Genomic DNA, 21,290 nt, shown 5'->3' with positions numbered 1-21,290 from the left:
AAATCATTTATTTATTCTTCCTTGCAAAGATCCGAAACGCATAAATTATACCCAACACAAACAATTGTAAGATAAATAAACGAATATTTTCGGCAAAATTATGAAAATGCAGGGTTATTAATTACGCCTCATTTATTTTGGTTTGATCGTTTATAGACACACGCATGATGGTAAAGTTTATTGATGTATGAAGATAATTATATTTTTAGTACTGCCTTAAAAACTCGATTTTAAATTTAGTTATAACCTTCATGTTAAACGTACAACATTAATTTTCCCGAAATCAAGTAGGCCTCCATTCAATTAAAACAGAATCAACGAAAAAAGGGGAAAAATCTAAATTGGTTAGTTTTTTCCAGTAGATCTGAGATGGCTATAAATCAATCTCTTGAAGTTCCAACGTTGACCAAATCGACTATAAAAGACTCAGCCTAGGTAAAAAAAAATTAATGCAGGTACTGAAGAAAAATCCAATTAATTTTAACAAAGGTCGTGAAACAATCAGATAACAGATATTGTCTATAAATAGATTGGGTTACATCATTTTCTGCCTTTCTCTACTGATAATAGATCTATAAAAATAATGTTACTTTCCATTTTATTTCTTTTTGATCTTATAATATATATAATCATTAAAAATGTTACTGGGCAGTAGGACTGTACATTAATTTTAAAGGATTTACAATTATATTTATATGAAAGTTCTGTCATTAATTTTTTTGTTAATTGTTATTGTACTGTTTATAATTTATCGATTTATCGAAAAAACTCTTATTGGTCCTTTAAAGTCATTATTTAAAATAAAAGAAGACATCGAAAAGAAGACGACCAAAAAAGATCATTCGAAAAATCAAAGATCAATGTTAAAAATTTGGATCAACTATCCAATTTAAAATCACCCAATCCAAAATAAAATACCTAGCGATGACCAATGATTTGAACATAATGATGTACACAATGTTTATCAATATATTCAATTTATAGAAACTCGAAACATGTACAGTAGGCAAGACTAGTTCAAATAAGCAATTGATTAAATAAGTTTTAAGGAAATAACTAAACTGTGATGTTAAATTTACTCAAAATAGATAAAAATTACATTATTTTCTGTATTTTGTTTTAAAATAAAGCAGATCAAATAAATCAGTTAGGTTTTATTAGAAAAAAATACATTCATAAAATGCACTAAATGTTACTTTAAAATATTTAGATTTATTAATCTGGTAACATGAAAACTTAAGGTTAAATTTAACTAAAATTGATAGAAATTAAATGAGTTTTTATTATTCTGTTTTAAAATAGTAGTTACAAATAAACTATTGATGCTTTAGCAGGAAAAAATATTTATGAAGTTGTATATAAAAATTATCTGAACTTGAGTAGTTCAAATAAACTAATATATAGTTTCATTATTAGCTGGCAAGAGTTAGCTTTTAGATTATAATAATGTAGAGTTTACTTTAGTTTAACACAGATAGATATGAAATTAGTTTCTAGTATCCAGTTTTAAAATCAAGTATTTGTTTGCAGAAAAAATACAATATATTATTGAAGTTGTATATAAAATATATCTAAACTTGAGTTATTAAAATAAATAGTAAATAATTTTGTAATAGGAAGCAAATAAAAATAAATACATTGAATGTTATTTAGTAATATTTATATTTTATGACTAACTACCAAGAGCTTTGGCTTTTATATTATGAACATTTTGAGTTGACTTTAGTTGACATAGATAAAAATGAAATTATTTTCTAGTATTCTGTTTTAAGATTTAGTAATTCAGTTATAATTTTAAAGAAAAACTGTAATATATTATTGGGGTTGTATTTAAAATTGAGTAGTTCAAATAAACAATAAAAAATGCAATAAAAATAAATACATTGAATGCTAATTGGAAATATTTCGAATTGATGAATTGTACAGCAGAGGAGAGCAGAAACAAAATGAATAGAATCGTGAATAAATTGAATCGTGTTTTAAGTGCAGGTTGGACGACCATGTAAAGCCATCTATAACGATAACAAATACAATGAGAGTATGCACTCACCTGTTCCAATATAAATGACGTCGTAAGTCTTGTCGTTGACTGTTCTAACTTGTGGATCGACCGCAATAGCCGTAAACCGGTAGTTCAAGCTGACTCTAATCAAAATAGGCCTGCCTTGGTAAGAAGGTACTGCTCGCTCCATAAGCGGGTGCGTTTTAATAAAGTTTACGTTGGCGTCAGGCAGTATCCGACTGTCCTGCACGCATTCACCAGGTCTCTGTTCGGGGACTTTGTTGTCCGGTACCGGTAGCCAATTAGCGTTGATGCTCTCTTGGTGCTTGAAAGGTCCTCGAAAAGCATCTTCTATATCGGACATCTGGAACACGCATATGGCCGATCCACCGATTGCATTGTCTGGCGTTGTTAATGCTCCATATATGACTTTCGTCGTACTTTCACCATACTTCCCTTCGATGATAGCACTTGTTGACTCTGCAATTAGAGAAACCTCTCGTTAACTACTGTTAAATCAATTAGCAATTACATTAAAAACACTCTACGCACTATAAATAATTTATAGCTTTTATATTTTAAGACTGAAGTCAATGATTAATGACTAGTTTTCGCGTATTCAAGTGTTTTAAAGTTTTCTTGGAAAGCATAAAACAGATCACCATCAATTCGTCGTAACAGCGTTCAAAATGTTTGCCTTTAATCAAGAAATGTCGAGAATTTTAATTTAAAACATCAGTTAGAAACGAAAAATTAAACACTTATAAACAATTATGCAAAAACGTTTCGATGAATAAATTTCTTGTAAATAAAAATGAATTATAAAGTATTTATTTATAATAGATGGTTTAACATATTTCACTGTAATTTTATGTGCTAAAGTACAAAAAATGCATTTTTGGTTCTGTAAAACGGTGCCATATAATTTACAATCTGTGAAGTAAGTCATTTATAGTATGTACCGTGTACGCTTTCAGTTCGATGATTAAAATTGGTCTCCTACATCTTTTTATTTAATACTACTTAATCAAATTTCAAATCAAAGATTTGTGGTCAAAAAAGCGCATTTATGCAAAATGGTCAAGGAAAATTATGACTGAAGAGTACGCATGTGTTATTCTATATATAAAAATAAATACTTTTTGATTTAATAAAAAAACTTTATTTTATATCTAATTTAACTTGCGTAAGTTTTAGGACACTCTATATAAGCAGAAACGTGACAAAGTGATTTTGTCGCCACGTGTTACCAAACCTACGAAACATGAAATGATGGGAAAAATAATTAACTAACGATGAACAACACCTTGAAAATAATAATGCATAAAATATGTCTAATTGAACTAAATTTAAAAAATCCCTGAAAATTAATTCACAGTCTTCACAAAAACTCAAACAAATCTATTCGAACCGTATTGCATTAATTAATAACATTAATTAAAAAAGAAGAAACTAAATAAAAACATTAATAGATTCGTAACAAGTAGGACAAGTTAATTATTCACGCAATTGAGAAGAACTAACTATACTTTCTCAAAAAAAAAAGATAAAACTTGATTCTCCTTTTAATACAACCGTAAGATAAATCTCAAGAGGAAGTTGAGACTATTTAAAGCAAAATGTATTTATCATTTTAATTGTATGTACTTAGGATAATTACTAGAAAGCCTGAACTAATGTGAAATGTGTTTAAAATGATGTATGTTTATATATTTTTTATATAAAATTTTATATTTATATAAAATGGTATAAGTTTTAGATGATGAAATCATTTTTATTTTAGTATACTGAAAAAAATTAATTGCGAATTAGTTATCAATTTTAGTTTCAAAAAAAATATTGGGTGACACAAATTTATTATGCAACTCAGACTTTGAGTCAATATTAGTAGAAAATAACAGTGCTTTGACATTTAAAATGTTACAACAAGGCTATTTATTATTTCGAAGAAGACCCTGTGTATCTTTTTTGCGAAATAGATATCGAACCTTTAATTCTCAGTTTTGAGTGATACATTTTGTTGGCATTTAACTTGGATCAGCGCTCGTGCAATTTAATTATTTAAATTTACTTTCAAAATCAAAACAAAATAATCAATTATATGGTTTTTAGTGATAGTTGAACCGGTTGCATATCTATTAGACCCGCATAGTAAACGTTGAAATATGATGATATTATAAAATTAATGGTTTTACATTTATAAAAGCCGATTTAAATCAAATATCAAACAGCTTTAATTGTGAATCAAATCAGTAATAAAGATAATGATGTATAAAACAAAAACATGCCGGATATTACGATCGATTTAAACTGGAAAAATCCCTAAGCTATCCTTATTACTAGTTGATAAAGGCAATTAAATCCATATAGATTAATAAGGTATATCTTTCATCGTATTGAAATGTACGAGGGTACCGTTAGAAGTACTTAGTCTACACCAGACCAGAATAGGAATAATAAATATGATATTTTACAAGCAATAGCTAATAGTTATAATAAATCTTTTGCACATTTTTTTCTCGTTCAGGTAACTCTATTACAATCCTATCCTATCTAATCCAATCCTAAAGGAAGCCGGAAAATAATTCGACATTTTTCTCAAATTTAAGGTTCTTTTGTTGTCATTGTTGTATGTAATTAGTTGAACTACATCGAATGAAATTTAAAAAAAAAGAAACAATCGTGCTTTCGTAGCCTTCAAAGGAGACTGAGTCATTTTTGTTCGTTGGACAACTTTTGTTCGCGTTTCTTCTTTGTTCTATGTGGGTTTTAAATAGGTGGCTTTGATTTGTTTTGTATCAACTGTTTTGGGTGACACCTGTCATAATTGTGAGTGATATATCAACAGAAATAATACAATTTATTATATACCACACCTATTTTAATAATAATTAAACCAATTTAATCAAAAAATATTAATTTAAAAGATGAAAAAGTGTTTATGAACAATATCAACAGCTGAAAAATTATCCCTAGACTCTAAGAACCGCTAGAGTAATATAATAAGAAGGAAAATGGAGACTATATGATCAAATATAAAAAAGTGCATTTTTAGGTTATATTCTATATGTCCATATTGATGGAACATCAATATATAGTCTAACAAACTAAATATGTTTGATAACATTTTTGTATATATAAATTATTTTATTTAGATTAGAATTCTGTTGTATGTCAAAGCCAAACTGAAGTTGATGCGGCAACATTGCAACGTTTTGACGTCACAAATTCGATGACACACATACAAATAAACTTTGAATAGACTTATAAGAAATTAACTCACAATAAAATAATAATTTAAAACTTTAATATAATGTATTGTTTTTGTCTTAGATGAATTTTATAGTTTTTATTAGTTTTATTGTGATATCTTTAAAAGATGTTTACAGGAGGAGGAAGCTGACCTGTCAGTGACATTAATTTTTTCACTGTTTCATGGCGTTCCACCATTATAATAATTCATCAGTAACTATAATAATTATATTTCCTAAAAAAACAAAACTACTGGTGTTTCTTTATTCGTTATTTTTCTTCTGAACTATTAAGTAATTTAAGCGAAACGCAAGGGCTGAGACATTTAAAATAACTTTAATGACTGTATGTGTGTTTCTTTTTAAGTATGGGTCATCGTTTGTGTATAATAAGTGTTCATTATATATATTTACACAGTACATACGAATTTTTGTGTGTGTATATATCTTAATGGCAAGTTGCAATGAAAATTTAACGCGTATTAAACTAATAGCCGCGTTTTCATTTTTATTTGAACCTTATACTTTGATGTAAACACTCGCAAAACATTTATTGATATTTAAACTAGAACAAGGATCATAAATATAAAGTATTTACGTAATTGTATATTAAAAAGCACGTTTCGTATAAACATATTTTTCTTATAGCTTTTAAGTGATGAAAATATATTTTTAGTCTTTTTTACTTCTGAAAAAGGAACACACAAGGTTTTTCAAAAACCATTAATTCGAATTTCCACTGTCAAGAACTAACGCGATTGAAAAAAGGACCAGAAATTGCTGGACATTCACCGTATAGCCCAGATCTTGTCCCACCTGACTACCATTTACTCATGTTTCTGACAAATTCTCTTAATGGCGTAAATACGACTTCAAAACAGGATTGAAACATACGAAGTTTTACATTAATGGAATTATGGTTTTAGAAAAACAGTGGCAAAAGGTCATCGATTATTTATTAGTGTTTGAAACTTATATGCATAAATTCATGTTGAAAAACTTGAAAAAAGTCGAAATTAATTTCCTACTAACCCATTATTTAAGCATTGAAGATATGGATTACTTTTTTGCACGCCTAAAACTGATGAACATTTGTTGATATATTTAAATTGGAACAAGGACCATAAAAATAAAGCATTTGCGCAATTACGTATCAAAGAGTTCACGCTTCGTACAAAAATATATTTCTTAAAATTAAATGGCAAGAGAATGGTCAAAATATTGCGAAATAAAATCCAAATAGTGTCAAAGGTTATCAATTAAATGAATCAGTAAACGATAATAAGCAAATTGCAGTAATTTATTATGGATACTTACGAATTTCGTCAAAATAAAACGGGTATTCTCCTGGTACCGAGCAGTTGAGCCTGGCCTTGCTGAACGTTGTCCACTTATTCCTTGATTGATGTGGACCGCCCTTGTCGTGTTTGCAAACTCTAGCCACACGGGAATAGATTATCTATTAGGGAGAAAATTGAACGGATTAGACTTCTTTCGTTATCCCGTGCCATATTATTATCCATACCTTGCCACAGTTCATAAATTCCACGGCTGTTTCGCGGAAAAAGAAGTAGATGTATTCGCCATGTGTTACCGAACTTACAAAATTAGGCGCTGAAAATAAAAAAATAATGTTAATTAAATTATTCTGTTACATAATGAAAGATTTTTCAGAAAATAGTGAGATGTATTCGACGAACATACTAACATTCAATTAAATAGTGTGAATTGACATATAAAATGGTGAAAGTTAGTATAACAATACGTCAAGAGAAAATAAATATTATATAAAAAGTATCCAGCAATTATATTATTGATGTGAATTTATTTTGAGGATATTACACTCGAACTCTATCACTTACTTATGTTTTACTACTTATCAAATATATAAAATTATGAGTTAATAAAACACGATTAAATTAAATTATTAAAAAATATTGCTCAAAGATGCTATCAGCAATTACTGACATAGTGTTTTTTTAACATGACCTTAGGTTTTCTATTCCAAGGTCCATGAAAAATACTAATATACATGAATTTACAAAAAAACTCAAAATTACAATGTGCAGTCTACACATTTTTCTACTTGAATATTAAATATAGTTACATTTAAAATACAAGAGATTACATAAAAAACCATTGACAATATTAGAAAGGGAATATTACAAACAAGATGTTATTTTATTTGATTGACTGATGAAATGATTGTTTTTTTTTAAAGGTTTCCTCGTTCAAACATGAGCTGTTAAAGGCACTGTATACATATAAATTGTATATATTTGACTTGTTTGAAATGTTACATATTTCGTAAATCATTATATCTAACTTATACCAAGCGTCAGACATAAATATTTGGAAAACAACCATATTGTTGATAATACAGTTTCCTTTAATAGTTACCTAATGTCCGCAATTATTTTTTCGTAATTTTATATTAGTTAATAAATATTATTTTAAAAATTATTAAAATATATATGATAATAACAGGATATTTTGTTGATTAAATAATAGAACGATACTTAAAATATTGTGTTGATAAGAAAGTAAATTGATTCAAAAAATATTACAAAATATCACCCAAATAGTAAAGAAAAAATATTATGGGACTCACTGCAAATGAAGATCAACTAAGCAATTTAGGCAGTAAACATCATTACAATTAGTTCTATTTGAAAAAAAAAACTTGATACATTACTCAGCTTGATGTCAAAATTAGATATGGAGTTTGTATGATTTTAATGAAAAATATTTTCTTTAATTTTATTCATCTCTTGTAGGAATGTTTATGACTAAAGGTGAATAATAAGGTTCGTAGTGGCACCTCATTGTTATAGGTAATCGATTAATACGAGGTTTATAAACAATACATATGCTACGAAATATTTTCTTCGTGTTAATTAAACAGTGCTATGAAAAAATATAGACTGGAATGAAAAAATTAATTTATAAATATTGATCTAATAATGGTTTCTATATATGCTCTATTAAAAATAAGTATAAATAAAGGAAATATTGAGAAAAAACACTTGATCGTCTTTACTACAAATATAACTGAGTTTATGCGGCAGTTTTGACGACAGTATTAAAATCACACAGAAAGAAAACACAAAATTAATCTGGATATGTTTTGTATTAAACGATTCTTATATTACAATATTTTTAAAAAATTTGATTGAGCCTATAGTTTTAAACGTCGCGCCGTAAGCAGAGGAATGAATGAAGATTGAAATGCTCATGAATCAGTGATTAATTATTATTGTTGGATAAAAAATGTCCACTCGGTATACACAGGTTATAATTATGAACTAATGTATGAAAATGAAATACGACTTTGTATTCTCAGTTGAGGGTATCATAACCTTCAAAACGAACATCTGTTTATTCGATAATAGGATGTTACCTTGATTTATAATATCCATTGCGAAAACGTCATGAAATCTAATCGTCTTGCCTTCAGGACTGATTCGTAACACTATTAGCAACAGGTGCGCTCATAATTATAAATAATTATAATACGAAACCGTGTGGCCATATGAGACAGAATTTGTGATTGATATGACCGATTCTGGTTCTCAGTAATGTGATACAATCGAATGCAAATCACTTCCTGGCTATTTTTTTCTTCCATCACCATCGAGACAAAAAATAATGGTCCCATAGTAACTAACGTAGGAGTCTCCTGATAGCATAATGAGAAAATGAGTTCTATCCAGGAATTATTTCAAGCTAACGTTGATGTAGGTTGACGGCTTTTAAATTATAATGTACTTTGAATTTGTAAATTTTAGATAAGTAGATTAACTTTTATGAATACCGTTGGTTTTCTATTTATAGTACATAATAGTAGTAATTAAAAAAATAACATCCTTAATTAGATAAGCTCGGCACGATCCTAATTATAAATTAACTTGTTACCATTTTTTGTGATATTTTAGAGTCTTTTTTTTACCAACGAGGGTTTATCTGCAGCGGACATACTGTTTTACGTGGACCCGAACCACGGTCCTCGGCATTAAGTTTACCGACGACATCTAGTCTTACCCAGCCCCAGACTTTTAAGAGGATAACTATGAGCATGAAATGTTCACTTCTTTTCACCAACAAAACTTATCAATTTTCCCTGTTGAACAAAGTTCTACGATAATTTCCTAACCACTTCTGACGTTGGTGAGAGCCTTCTGAAATTTACTTTGACTCCAACAGAAAACTTTATTTGAAGACACTTAAATGATGTAAGACAAGAAAAAAGTTTTCTTCTATGATGGCGTATTTTTCATGACTACTGAATCTGACTTTTTAGCGATATCCACATTCAAACATCATCTTCTTTTTAAATATCAGTATTCACACTGAAACTTAATTTTTACAGTTTTACAATAGATGGCACGACTTTATTATATCGCATGGTACAGTTATCTAACTATATTTATTGCAGAGATCTGTTGTTCTTTTTATCTGCTGGCTTTTCTTTTCATTTATACTTATTTTAATGAAAATGTCTGTTAAGAATCATTGAATGCGGCTGAGAAGTTTGCGATAAACATACTTTATCGATTAAAATGACAGCGTTGTAAATAGGGAAGTTCCATTTCTATAGAGATTTCGAAAAAATATGTAGATTCCTGGGTAACATCAAAAGGCTTTGCATTTCAAATACTGTCAGAAATATGGAAAAGTCGTCAAAAATCATCAAACCACAATGTAGGGGAGTAAATTAGTTTTTCCACATTAATGTGATTCCATTCTATTTGGTAAAGTTTGTTATTCCATCCTATTTAAATTAGAAATGAATCATGGGAAATCCTTTGGTTCCAATAACCAACCAACTGTTTTGAGATATCAAGAGGAAATTATTATTTAGAATTACAAGGAATAGGTTTCCTAATAGATATGTATATAGTAAGCAGTTAGATTTGCAATTGAAACTACTTGAGGCTGATCGTGCGGCTGCAAAACGACCAGAGGGTTCAAAATTAAGTTAAATCGTTACTTCCGGTGAAAGAAACGGCACTGCAGTTAACTTAACCGGGAAAGAAATCGAAAGAAAAATATCAGCCGCGCAGCATCCGATATATTTAAGCTAGCAAGAGATAAAATAAGCTCGCGAGCTTTAACGCAACGTGGGCTAGGAAGAATAGCTCATTATGTGCCTTTATACCAGTCCTTCTTTTGCGGCGTTTCTCGTTTAAAAAGACGTTTTTTTATATGACGGCACTCGGGACGGTAGTCAATTCGTCATAGAGCTGTGAACCAAATACATTTTTTTTAATATTTACCTCGAAACATTACAGTCCATGAATAATATAATATATATTTTGGGTGGTATTTTCCTTCATAATAATGTAAAGGGATCTCTATGGAAGTACGTAGAAAATAAGAAAAGAAAAAGTAGCACTGGTTCATGGAAGAAAACAACCCAGGCCAGTTTTTATGCCGAAGATTTCGATTCAACAAAAGAATCCCCTGTTGTTAAGGATATAAGTCAACTAGACACAATATTAAAATAGCCTCTTTCGGCTGATAAAGAAAATTTACTACATCTTAGTTATGTCTAGTTTCTAACAGTATGTTAATATATTTTCGAAACTATTGGTGCTAGTTCATTAACTAAAACAACGTTTAAGTATCATTACGACAGTGCTAAATAAAAAAAAAAAGATTTCGATTCAACAATATAATTCCCTTTTATTAAGTATATAAGTCAACTATACACGACATTAAAGCAGTTATTTTCCATAGATGTTATTAAAAACTACTAAATATAATTTTTCCATTGTATATTTATATTGTATCAGCTATGATAGCAACCTGAATCTGGTGTCCATGATAGAAAATGAGATCAGGAGGTACCCAAGATAATAGGATAAAGATAATATTCAACAGAACAATTATTAACAACAACTTAATGCTCAATATTGAATGAATTTAAAATGGTTAATAGTCGGTAGAAATTGTGAACCTAAATCGCAAGTTAAAAGTACAACACTTAACGACCTTAAGACAGTATACACATATCTTTGTGATATTTTAGTTACTATTAAAGAAGAACCAATACCACTTCATGGAAATATTAACATAAACCTAGGGTCAGTTTTTATAGAAAATATTTCCATATAACAAAAGGATCCCTAGGTGTCGAGGGACAGAGGATAGTAGTCAACTAGACACAGTATTAATTAATACTTTTTAAATATAGTAATATATCATTCCAAAAGTTAATTAATATAAAATAAATTATTGAAGATACTAAAATATAATTAAAATTATATGTGATGAACTACTTTCTACCAAAAGTCGTAAAATTAATCGAAACCACTATTGTTTAACCAACCTATATCGAGTACAATTATTGACGTTAGCTAAATGTCACGGTTTTTATTTCGTATAATTAAAAATTATTTAATATCAACGGGAAAAAAATTGAATAAAGCGATGCGAAACTACCTAATTGCCAAATCTAAAACTGATGAAAAACCGATGAGTCCAATTGACTGTTTCCCAACGGTAAAATGGCAAAAATTACAGGCAAGAATTCAAGGCGAAACCAATAACTTACCGTTCAAATGCTTGAGATCCGATAATTCGGTTCTGAGAGGCTCTCGGTAAATAAGTGGATCACCTCCGGAAAAGTCGGCAACAGTTGCCGAAAACAAGTAATCGTTACTATAGATGGCGGTACTGTTGTGGTTAGGATCGTACGGGCATACACCGATACCTTCGGATTCTTTTTCAAAAAAATAATTGCCGTTCTGTAACAAAAAGAAAAAAAAACGAATTAATATAACGTTATATTATTATTGGGCAGTCTAGTTGACTATGGCCCATAAAAATGTAATTTTTTGATCACTTAATATAAAACTAATTTTGGAACAAAAACATCTGTTTGGGTGTTTCTAATTTAGTTTAGTATTATAATAAAATCGATAAGATGATTTAATACTGATTACTTTTTTTAAATTTATCACACTTTTCCTGGGTATTTTGATATTGACAAATTAGGTTTTCAACTGAATCTTGGCCAGATAATCCAGTACTTTTAGAAAACATGTTATTTAAAGTTAAAATTGAAAGAAAATAATGCAAGCTCCTTTCTAATCACAGACTTTCCAAACAAAATGATTACCTCACTAATATCAAACATATTTTTAAAGACAATGGAAAATATTTAAAATGAATTTCCACAGGCTCAGATTAATTCGAGAAAAAACGCAAGCTCTGTCATTTCACCCATTTAAATTAAAAAGTCCAAGCTTCAAAACGTACGACGTGTGTTGAAAAAGTAACATGAATCTTGCCACGGTCTTTTTGTTGTTTTAAAAAACATCTAAAAAAAATCTGCTATAATGGTTGTTTACTTTTTTGTCCGCCGTTAAAATAATAATACAACTTTAATAATACAATAATAACAATACTTCTTTGCAGAATTGACACGAGCCTTTTCTTGAGTCATTGTCAAATTGTGTCTGATCCAACGCGAACATAACTTTCGCACAGCTAAGCATATATGCTGGTGGAACTAATGCTTAAGGTTGCCTCAATCTCACAATAGGTGACATGACGATCTTGCTTAATCATTTTGCACACAGCATCGATGTTTTCTGGCACAACAGCTGATTTTAGATGATCTTCACGAAACTCATCGGACAGCGAACTACGACCACGATTGAATTCACTAAACCAGCGATACACGGTGGTTTTTGATGCAGCTCCATCGTCAAAAGTCAAATTAAGTTGATTGATGCACTCTTGTTGTGATAATCCACGTTGAAAATCGTAAAAAATCATCGCACGAAAATGTTCACGATTCAGTTCCATTTTTTGCCGAGACGAAACGAAAGAAAAACTAAATATAAAATAAACAAATAGCGTCCGTGCGACAAAATGTTCTGAGTACGTATATCGTCAAAAATGTCAAACTTTACGATGGAACCGTCAGATGGACTCACATCACAACAGTGTTGCCAATTTCCGAAATATAAATAGTGACCCTCGTATTCTAGATCGCTATGATCGAAAAGGCAAACAGAAAACAACGCTGCAATCATGTGCCAATCTCTATAATAGCCAAACTATCCATCCCAACTTGCAAGCTTGAATGATTCAAGGATTCAATACTATCTCAAATAAAGAGTTTTTTATGTATTTAGGGGTTTAGAAGAAACACTAGCATAAATGTATATAATATATATCTAATGGGAATCACTTTGAATACAAAACTTGCTGAAAAAGCGATATTAAACGTATTAAACGATTTCACAGACGCACATCACACAATTCCGAACGAACAATTCGGTTTCCGTGCTAAACATTTATGCTTCCATCAAGCTGCCGGCGTCGCAGCAACTATCCACCAGGCAATGATAAAAGGTCGAAAAACTGGAGCCATCTTCTTAGATGTCTCCAAAGCTTTCGACCAAGTATGGCACCACGGTCTACTTAAAGTAAAACAACTAGGTCTACCGAATGACCTAATATCCCAGATAGATTTATACTTGGATGGTAGATCCTTTCAGGTGAGTATCGGTGGCGCAGTCTCCTCTCGTAAACAAATCTCCACAGGAGTCCCGCAAGGCGCTCCATTAGCCCCAGCCCTATTCAACCTTTATATGACTGATTTCCCGCTCTACAAACTTTCCTACACAGCATTTTATGCAGATGATACCGCTTTCTTCACAACCGGTTACTGTCCCGACGGAATACGCAATAGACTCCAAGTACAACTGAACCAAGAGATAGCGTGGTACAAATTCTGGCGGCTTCAGATTAACCCGAGCAAAACTCTATTATTAGGCTATTCTGTTCCACCGCAAGAAGGAGCTTCGCGCTTATCACCTTCAAATCGATAAAGTCCCTATCCCATGGCTCCAGAAAGTTTCATACCTCGGTCTCCAGTTCTGCTCCAGTTTCCAATGGTCTGCCCAAATTCAGCACGCCAATTGCAAAGAAAATGGCGTGTACAGCCTATTATTTCCCCTACTCTGCAGAAAAAGTAACGTTCCAATCCTACAGAAAGCGACTCTGTATAAAATGCTAGTCCGTCCAATCTGCCTCAATGGAGCACATGTGTGGTACAGGTATGTCTCGGAGAGACAACTTGAACTACTCCAAGTGTTCCAATGCAAAAAAGTCCGTGAGCCTCATGATTTATGAGGAACGTCAATACACACACCTCGAATCAGGCGTCCCGCTTGTGAAAAATTTCATAAACATACTCTGTGTGAGGTTCTCCATAGGAACCTTAGAACACGATAACATCTTAATAAAATCCCTATCCGTCCACAAATCCTGGTAGTAAACAAACTACGACAGTCCCAGTCGTAATTCAGGTTCTCTGTCGCCCGCAAAACAATCATATCCCGAACCTGAAGCGACATCAACCGAAGACCATTTGGTTCTAGCTGGTCATACTAGTAAAGGAAAAAAAAACTTTGAATACATTATTTTAAACCATATTAATTTTAAACCATCTCGTGTCTACACTTCAACGGTAAATTTTAATGTTTCAATTTGGTAATCTCATAAGAATTTTTAACACTTTCTCCCTTTTGAAGAAAATTACGTGTTGTAGTACCTTTAAAATAAATCAATAAACAAATAAATGGAGTTTAACCAACGATAATTATTAAATTCAAAATTAACAATCGACTAGTATGTTTTTCGTTGGTATTTTACGAGTGTTTAAACCATCAATTGTACAATCTCGATATTCTATTGTTTTGAGCGTACAAATTATAAGTTTTATGGCTTTGCTTATACATATGTATGCACAGAAACAAGACGTTTAATAGGTATTTAATGTTTCAACGCCGCTTGTTATATACAACTTTTTCTAAGCCATCTTAATTTGTATTTAATAATGATACACTTTGTTTCTATAGGAGAAAAAAAAATTGCGTGTCTATAAAACTTCGGACCATTTTGTATCGAGTTCAATGCCAAATAAAAAAATATACATTATGTGTTTTCAATTATAATTTTCATGGTTTCGAATAATATCTATACGTTTTGGGATCGGGCAGTTTTTTTTAATTCCTAATACAAGTCAATGAAACAATGAACTACCATGCTTTTAATATCACTAATAAAAAAATGGACTAAATATAACACGTTTTCAAATAGGGCGTGGCTATTGGAGGTCATTATTTTTACATATGAAACGAATAGACGTGTACGATGCCATCAAGAGTCGAATGATTAAAATGGAAATGGACAGGTCGCAAAGTAAGAAAGATAAATCATGTTGTCCTTCGATACCAAAACGTCCGCATTATCTGATGATGATATTTTCATTCAACATAACACTCAAGTGATAATATTTAGCAGGTTTTTTTTGTCTAACACAGGTCTCTTGATTTTGGACTGGTTGTACGAATTACGAATATCGTAAGGATGATTAATTGTTACAAGCAAAACTGCGAAAATGTTGATTTTTCAAGGTCTGCTACATAATTATCGAAGTTTTGAAAATTATCTTTCTGAACAGAAAGTTGAATATGAGTAGACTAACGGGCGATGAGTATTTTAATCTTTATCTAGACAAAGAGGCAAAGTATTTTAATGCGTTTTGCCTTGAGATATTCGGTTTTCACAGAATGTTTGAACACCTGTCCATAACTTATCGATTAACATACAGAGATTTAAAAGTTCACATTCAAAACAACATATTTTTTTATTAATTTTAAAAATGGCATTAAATTTTAGTATATTAAAAAAAAAACTATTTATTTACTCAATTTTGGTTGAGTTCAATTTATTGTTATTTAGCAACTAATTATTTCTTATTGTTGAATTTTTCAGTGTTGTGTTCCATGATAGTATGATATAACACTGTTTTCCAAGGAAACTAGTTATAATGAAGAGATTTAGAGGATTTTAATTAGGTTTTATATAGACCCAGGAGTTTTTGGTTTAAGCTCAAACACTCAAATCACACAAAAGACAAACAAAAGTAACGGTAAATATAATACTAAACTTTTATATTTATAGCAAGCAAATGGGATTTCCAACTCGAATTCAAGTATATAACATATATTTATCTATAGACGCTTTAGAAACATTTTGATTCTGTTACTTATAATACGGTTTAGTTTTTAAAGTTATGATCAGTTAGAAAACAACTTTTCCTTTAGAATACTTAACTATATAAGATATTCACTTCTAAGTGTTATAAAAAAGTGTATTTTCATAAAATGTAGTTGAAAAGAAGACATTTATGGCGATTTTTATTCAGTAAATCAACTAACAAAGTTGAAAGATGTAGAGCTGAGAGTTTAAATAGAATACCAAAAAAGAATAACTAACCTAATAACTTCAAAAGATTTAAAAGTAGTGGATAACGATAGACAGTAAAAAATAATAAGGTACAATAACATTTTCATAAAATTCAATATTCTTCAATTAAGAGAATTTATTATTGGATAATTAATTTGATTAACTGTCCTTACTAATCACTTCCTGTCGAGATATTTTTTAAAATACGGACACTACTCGAACTAGTTGTAATATATATAGACAAAAATAGGTCACGAAACAGTCATTCAATTTAATTTTGTGCCAGTTACAGTATCATAATACCAAAAAGAAATAAAAATGTTTAAGTATTAGCAACACTGTTTACTTGAGTCCATTTACAACCACAATGAAACGTACGTTTTCTAAACTGGTACAATTTTTCCGGCTCTTGATATATTTCAACATGTTCCTGCTTTTAAAGCACAATGACCATTTCAACAGTGAAAGGTTCCAACGTAACTGAGTTACCAATTTTTTTCAGAGTCCATTAAAACGCTTAAGAGTATGTGGTAAACTAACTAACAAAACGCTTCGAAATCTTATTTTTTTTATTTGGTTTTGCAGCAGATAAACATAGCTATTAATGACTGGAGCTTGGGAGTGGAAGCAGTTGCTCTTAATAGCTATAAAATCACAGTTATAGGCCTCTGGAAATTCTTGATAAGCAAATGATTCTATTAAATTACAATAAAATTGTATAACTTAATTTTTTTTCTTAAACTAATGCGTCCTCAACTAAACACTCTGTAACAATTAGATTCACAACCGGACCCGGTAGGTGGCTCTGCGATAGGGTTCCAGGATTTATCATTTAAACATTTTTCGATTACAAAATGTGAGTAAATTTTTTTAGTATTACATATTTTATTAATTTTCTTCGTTATCTGAAAAAACAAAGACTATTTCTTGAAAAATATTAATTATTATTTATCTAACTTACATTATGTCAAAGATTCTCGATTTACAAGCGTCCTGAACATTATAATATATTTATTATATTGCTATTATGGCTTTATTGTATTGTAATATGTTATATACTACGACTTCAAGGACAATAGTTATTGTTCAAAGTTGACCTTTATGTGGTTATGTGATATATGTTCCGTACCATGTATAAATTAAAAATTCCGCAACACTTAACAAAAAATATAATAAAAGGTTGGCCTACGCTCTATTATAACAATCCCTTTTCTATTTTTAATCATTCTGTCACATGAGCGAGTATTATTTAACACTATATTCTCCGTTGATTGTAATACTATTTAGTCTAATTGTATATAAATGTAGAAAATACGTGAGAATATGTTGTTAAGTGGACAAAAATAGTAACAAAAGGACAGGTATCGTGTATTAGATGATAACACCAGTAGGCGACACGTTTTAAAAATCCATTAGTGTACTAGGTTGTTCAATAAGTTCGTGGAACGCGCAAGAAGAGGTAGAAATCAAGGGGACCTAAGTCCGCCAAGTTTTGTAAACTGGGACTTGTTTTTACCAGTTTGGAGGCAATTTCCCTAACTAAATTACTTTTTCCACACCAAAAAAATTATCTTTCGACTCACCTCTAGTCTATTTGTGGATCTTGCTGACTGCCGTTTGTACATTTTTTATAGCTTTAGACAGAGAATGGCGTCAAATTTACTTTAAGTGTTAACAAATAGTGAAATTATAGAACAGAATATATTAAAAATTTAAATTGTACCTAAGTTGACTCAGAGCCAAGTCCAATTACGGCCGAAAAGAAAATAGAATCATAATAGAAAGAAGAAATCTCGACACGTGCAAAAAAATAAGACGATAATTAGAATGTGACCTAGTTAAGCATGAACAATCCGAAATGTTAATTGAATTTCCAGTTTGCAAACGATGGAAAAAAGGATACTACAATGAAAAAAAGCCACCTACACGATGTAAAAAAGACAATAAATTAACGAAGGAATTGATTACAATTAAAGTAATTTACGAGCGGCATTATTTAAGTCAAATGTCTGATGATGCAATTTTCAGTCCTGTATTTTCTAAAACATTAAATCGAAAAAATTATAAAATAGATAATGGGACAAAAAATGGTGAATGGGATATTTATTATAGCATATCTCTTTATCTGTTTTGGTTTCTTAAAATATCTCAAATCCTAATAATTAATATACGTTTTATAAAAACAGTTAAGTTAGGTTGTTTTACAGTTACTTATATTGCATTTCGCAAAATAATAATAAAAAAATGTGTTTTTTGATATATTTAATTGCGTATATAAAAATTGGCGTCTGTTTTTTTAATATATATTTTAAAGTCTCCTGTTACCAACTATGAGTTTATTTGGACTAGACCTACAGTTTAACGTGGGCTCTGAATCACGGTCCTTACCCTTAAGCCTAGCGACTGGCGAGGGACCAATTTTAGAAATCATCCCAGAAGACATCCGGTCTTACCCAGCCTGGTTACTAGCGTGACTGGGATCATTTTCCTTGTCGGATTTTACACTCTTGCCTACGACAATCACAAATATTAAACAATCACAAACATAAATTTAGGACCATGCCACAGCAGGATTCGAAACCGCGGCTATCGCAACAGTAGGAGGATTTTATTATTTTATTATTTTTCTTATTTTACCCCTGCGCCACCAAGCCGGCTGCGTCGGTTTTTTAGATTCCATTCCATACGATTTAAATCCATATTAATATTTTTATTTATTTTCGGACCCTTAAATATCAGATGTTTTGTTTTCTTTATAACAGCACAAATTAGGTTAATAGGAAAATTATTTAATGGCAAGTACGCGCAATTTCCTGTCTAGTTTTGTGTATTTACAATGCCTCAGTAGGTGAGACAATTTGTTAGCTATGCAACAATTTTAACATTATTAGCCACCCATACAATAACAAGTTTATTTATAAATACGGTGGTATCAGGTGACGATAGCATCGCATAGATTAATGTAATCATGCAGTCAGATTTGAGCCAAAAATAGGAAGTCGTGTTTTTATAATTGTTTCCTTTTTTAAAATGCCGGTTAAAAATAATAATCACGACGGGTGGTACCTACACCATTCTAAAGGAGTTCATAAATAGCTGGAACTATTGTAAGGGTTGAGGAACGATATTCTAATATTCTACGGCTTTATATTTATACTGATATTTTTTTATTATTTAATAATATCCCAGTAATTTTACTAAAAATGATAATGTGAACAATATATTATAGCAACCTAGTAAATCAATACTAATAAGCTGTTTGTTTTTAAAAAGTACTTATTTTACGATAGACTCCTTGGGCTTAACATCTACGTCACTGTTTTTTAATGTGCAATGAGGTTTACTTATGATTTCACTGAACTAGATCAAACAGTTTTACTGTCTTTAATATTCAGACTAAGCCATCAATATTAAGAGCTAGAGAACCTCAACATTGATGTACTGATGGAGCCTCTGTTTATGTCTTTGGGTATAATTCCTGATAACGTTATCGACAATTTGTATTGCTTTGGTTGGTACAACCCCAGAATTGACCACCATAAGTCCACACTGGTTTCAAGACTTATCGGTAAAGCAAAAGCTTATTATATACTGACAGCTAGCATATCTACCCAATATCCAGCACATTTCTTGTACTTGAGCTCGAGTTTTTCACATTTTTCCTTAACATGTGGTTTCCAGCTGATTTTAGCATCAAGGGTAATGCCAAGATCTATGGCTATATTTCCATACGAGACAACTTACTGATTTATTTATATTAACTTGTGTTTGATTGTTTTATTGGCGAAATCAATATGCACCGACTTATTTTCATTAATGTTGATGCGTCAGCATTAACTTGCGGAAATTGTTGTTTGGAACATTTCGGTTGTTTCAACGTTGTTATCTCCAATGCCCAATGCAACAGTGTCATCTGAGAATGTAGCAATAACATTTAAATTGAATATAGGCAAGTTCCGCATGTATAGCAGATAAAGGACTGATCCTAATGCACTTCCCTTATATATGATTCTAAAATTGTTGAATATTGGTCAGGCAGCAGCATCTAAAAATATTGCATTGATGATTCTATGAACGTGATCATTCGTGGAATCTGGTCTTCTGAAACCAAATTAATGATCAGTTATAAGATGCTTTTCCTCAATGATTGGTTATATTTTTTTCAATAAATGTTTTTCAAATAACTTGGACATCGTCGGCGATAGTGATATTGGCCGGTATGACACTGTTTCATGAGTTGGCTTTCCTCATTTAGGAATTACAATTATTTCAGCCGCTTTGTAAAATTGTGGCACATATAATAGTTGAAGCATTTATTAGGTTGACGATATTAATTAGTAATTTTATTGGATGTTATTTAATGTCATCCACTGTATGGGGTTGAAACAAAAGCAAGTCCACACATAAATTCACTTATGGTGTCATATTATAATTGTTTCATTTCATGTCTCAATTCGAATGTAAGATTATTCAACTTACTCTTATCTTACTGAGCACTGGAATAATGTATTAGCATATGACACTTGGATGTTATTTATTTTAATAGAAATGTGTTGATTTCTCTTATATGTAAAATTGACAGAAGGATAGATTTGGTGTTATTCATATAGATTCTTCATTGCTTGGCCGAATTGTTAATGTGTCTCCTCAAATGACTCATTAACAAAGTTATTGCAGCAGTTTTTATATTCAAATGACACATTATTTTTAAATCACAGTAGTACCTCAAGAATTAATGATATTAACTTATAATAGACCAAAAAAAT

The 21,290-nt window shown here is 30.6% G+C and overlaps 1 protein-coding gene across 7 annotated transcripts in view; it reads right to left on the bottom strand.

Moving 5' to 3' along the window:
* Window positions 1–21,290, bottom strand: part of Sema-1a (semaphorin-1a) — a 135,998-nt gene that overhangs the window by 4,523 nt on the left and 110,185 nt on the right. For all 7 annotated transcript variants that reach the window (XM_076405535.1, XM_076405539.1, XM_076405534.1 and 4 more), the window contains 4 exons: window positions 11,810–12,002; window positions 6,779–6,867; window positions 6,571–6,712; window positions 2,051–2,482 (listed from right to left, as the gene is read on the bottom strand). In XM_076405535.1, the coding sequence (XP_076261650.1) occupies window positions 2,051–2,482; window positions 6,571–6,712; window positions 6,779–6,867; window positions 11,810–12,002 (856 nt within the window). The remainder of the gene's footprint in view (window positions 1–2,050; window positions 2,483–6,570; window positions 6,713–6,778; window positions 6,868–11,809; window positions 12,003–21,290) is intronic.

Source organism: Rhynchophorus ferrugineus, unplaced genomic scaffold (assembly GCF_030347505.1).
Source record: "Rhynchophorus ferrugineus isolate W39M unplaced genomic scaffold, kcgeb_rfMv2 rfM5, whole genome shotgun sequence".
In the NCBI taxonomy this organism is placed as follows: domain Eukaryota; kingdom Metazoa; phylum Arthropoda; class Insecta; order Coleoptera; family Curculionidae; genus Rhynchophorus; species Rhynchophorus ferrugineus.
The sequence above is the reverse complement of the archived record's forward strand: the minus strand, read 5'-3'. Positions and strand labels throughout refer to the sequence as shown.